General features: G+C 67.2%; 1 protein-coding gene across 1 annotated transcript in view; it reads left to right on the top strand.

Moving 5' to 3' along the window:
• nhsl1b (NHS-like 1b) overlaps positions 1–2,500 on the top strand; it is an 82,744-nt gene that overhangs the window by 70,579 nt on the left and 9,665 nt on the right. The window contains exons 6-8 of the mRNA XM_042709892.1: positions 1–751; positions 886–956; positions 1,072–2,013. The exon at positions 1–751 is cut by the window's left edge and continues 1,434 nt beyond it. Of these exons, the coding sequence (XP_042565826.1) occupies positions 1–751; positions 886–956; positions 1,072–2,013 (1,764 nt within the window). The remainder of the gene's footprint in view (positions 752–885; positions 957–1,071; positions 2,014–2,500) is intronic.

The following is a 2,500-nucleotide window of genomic DNA, read 5'->3' as shown; positions in this document are numbered from 1 at the left end:
TGAACGAGTCGCTGATCGCCTCTCTGCAGCAGTCGCTGCAGCTGGGCCTGAAGGGGACCAGGGCGACGGGGGGGGGGTTGCCGACGGCGACGGCATCCTCGGCCTCCCACAGCCCCTGCAGCGACTACGACGACCCGTGGCTCTTGAGGCCCCGCAGCCACAGCAGCATCAGCGCCGCCAGCAGCGGCCTCTCGCCACTAGGGGGCGCCAACGTCTACTCCCTCTGCCACGTCACCCCCGCCCAGAGCGACACCAGCAGCCTGCGCTCCGACTACACCGAGTCCTGGGGGTACTACATGGACTTCCCCCAGGCCCAGCAGAACCAGAACCAGCACCAGCACCAGGCCCACGGCAGCGGGACCGGCTCTGCCCCGGGGCAGCCGGGCGGGGTAACTAACGGCGACGCCCCCCTCAGCGGCGCCCAGGCGACCCACTCTCCCGCCCAGGAGGGGGCGCTCACATCATCATCGGCGAAGCCGCGGACGGGCCCGTCGTCTCCGGACAGGGTGGCGCGGCTGACGTCCCCCTCCAGCGGGTACTCCAGCCAGTCCAACACGCCCACGGCGGGCACCCCAGTGCCCTCCTTCATGAGGTGCCCGTCGCCCGCGGGCAGCAGGTCACGGCCACGGGTCCCCGAGAGGAAGTCCTCCCTGCTCTCCTCCGTCTCCATCTCGTCCTCCTCCACCTCCCTCTCCTCCAACACCTCCGACTCCACGAGGAACCCCCGCCCCCGCCCCCGCCCCTCCCCCCGGCCTCCGACACCCCCCTCTCCCCGCCGCCCTTCCCCCCGCCCCCGCCCCCCGTGACACAGATGCACATGTCGGTGTCGGCCCCCGCTCTTCCCACGACCCCCCGGCACGGTGTCCCCTCGCCCCCCCCCTGCAGCTCCTCGCCCGAGTTCCCCCCCCTTCCCCCCGAGCTCCTCATGGACGCCCTGTCCCTCCACGACAGCCTGAGCCCCCCTCCCCCCGCCCCCCCCTCCTCCTCCCCCCTTCACCTCCGCACCTCCCCCTCCCCCGCCGCCCCCTCCTCCTCCCTTCTTCACCTCCGCACCTCCCCCTCCACCTCCAGCCCCCCCTCTCCCGCCCCCCTCCGCCCCTGTGGCGTCTCCCGCGGCTCTGCTGAGCGCTAAAGGCGGTCTCAAACGCGTTGCCAGTAGCAACGGTCCCTCTGCCAGGCCTGAGAAGACGCCCGCGCCCGCGCCCCTCATCACAGCCTCCGCCCTCCAGAGGGTCCGGCTCCGCTCCGTCCGGCGGCCCGCCACAGACGACACCGCCACGGACCGCGCCGGACCGCCGGACGCCAGGCCCGACCGGACCACCCTCAGACCACACGCGCCCGTGAAGACCGCCGCCGGAGTAGAACCCCCCTCTGAGCCGCCCCTGGTGCCCCTGGTGGCCCGCGGCGACGGGTCCGGTCCAGACGGGGCAGCAGTGGTTCTTGTCGCGGTACCAGACAGCGGCCCGCTCTGCAATGGCTCTGATCACGGGGAGCCAAACCCCTGTGTCCCTAACGGGTCAGCACACCCAGTGAAGGAGGAGGAGGAAGAGGAGGAAGAGGAGGAGAAGGCCTTGCCAGCTGCCCCTCTGCTTATCAGCCCAGTGGAGACGCAGAGGCCAACTGCCCCAACTGCCCCGAAGCAGAAACCTCCTGTGGCGACTAAGAAGCCCAAACTGCCCCTCCCCGCCCCCGCCCCCGTCCCCCTCCCCGTCCCCCCAGTGTTGGCCCAGCCTGTGTGTGAGGAGGATCTGCCCCCTCAGACCAACGGGGGGAGCAGTGAGTGTGTGCTGAGTCAGGAGAATGGCCTGGAAGCCTGCCCCCTGGTGGAAGGCCAGGGAAGTGCAGCGTTGCCCTCCCCAGCTGAGGTGCCCGTGGAGGCTCGTCCTGCCCCCCAGACGCCCACATCGACCCCCCCAGGGGCGAGCGTGTCCAACGGAGACGAGCCGGAGACGGAGGACGAGGACGAGGCCAGCAGCACCACGGGTTCCATCAGCTCCAGAGAGGACGAGAACGGTGAGTTGACCCGGCCCAGTCTGGTTTGTCCTCGCGTGAGATTGTCCATCTGTGTCTCATAGTGTGTCTCACACACACACACACACACACACACACACACACACACACACACACACACACACACAGAGACACACACCTATCACACACACACACACACACACACAGAGACACACACCTATCACACAGAGACACACACACAGAGACACACACCTATCACACACACACACACACACACACACACACACACACAGAGACACACACCTATTACACACACACACACCACACTCACAGAGACACACACACAGAGACACACACCTATTACACACACACACACACACACACACACACACACTCACCTTCCTACCACACACACACTCACACCTACCACACACTCAGCTGGGTTTAACATGAACTACACTCAAGAGACTGAGAAGGGGCGTGGCGTTTTGTTATGAGGTGGGTTCGAGGGTGAGTGGCTGAATACCAG

Source organism: Clupea harengus, chromosome 15 (genome assembly GCF_900700415.2).
Source record: "Clupea harengus chromosome 15, Ch_v2.0.2, whole genome shotgun sequence".
NCBI classification, from domain to species: Eukaryota; Metazoa; Chordata; class Actinopteri; order Clupeiformes; family Clupeidae; genus Clupea; species Clupea harengus.
The sequence above is the reverse complement of the archived record's forward strand: the minus strand, read 5'-3'. Positions and strand labels throughout refer to the sequence as shown.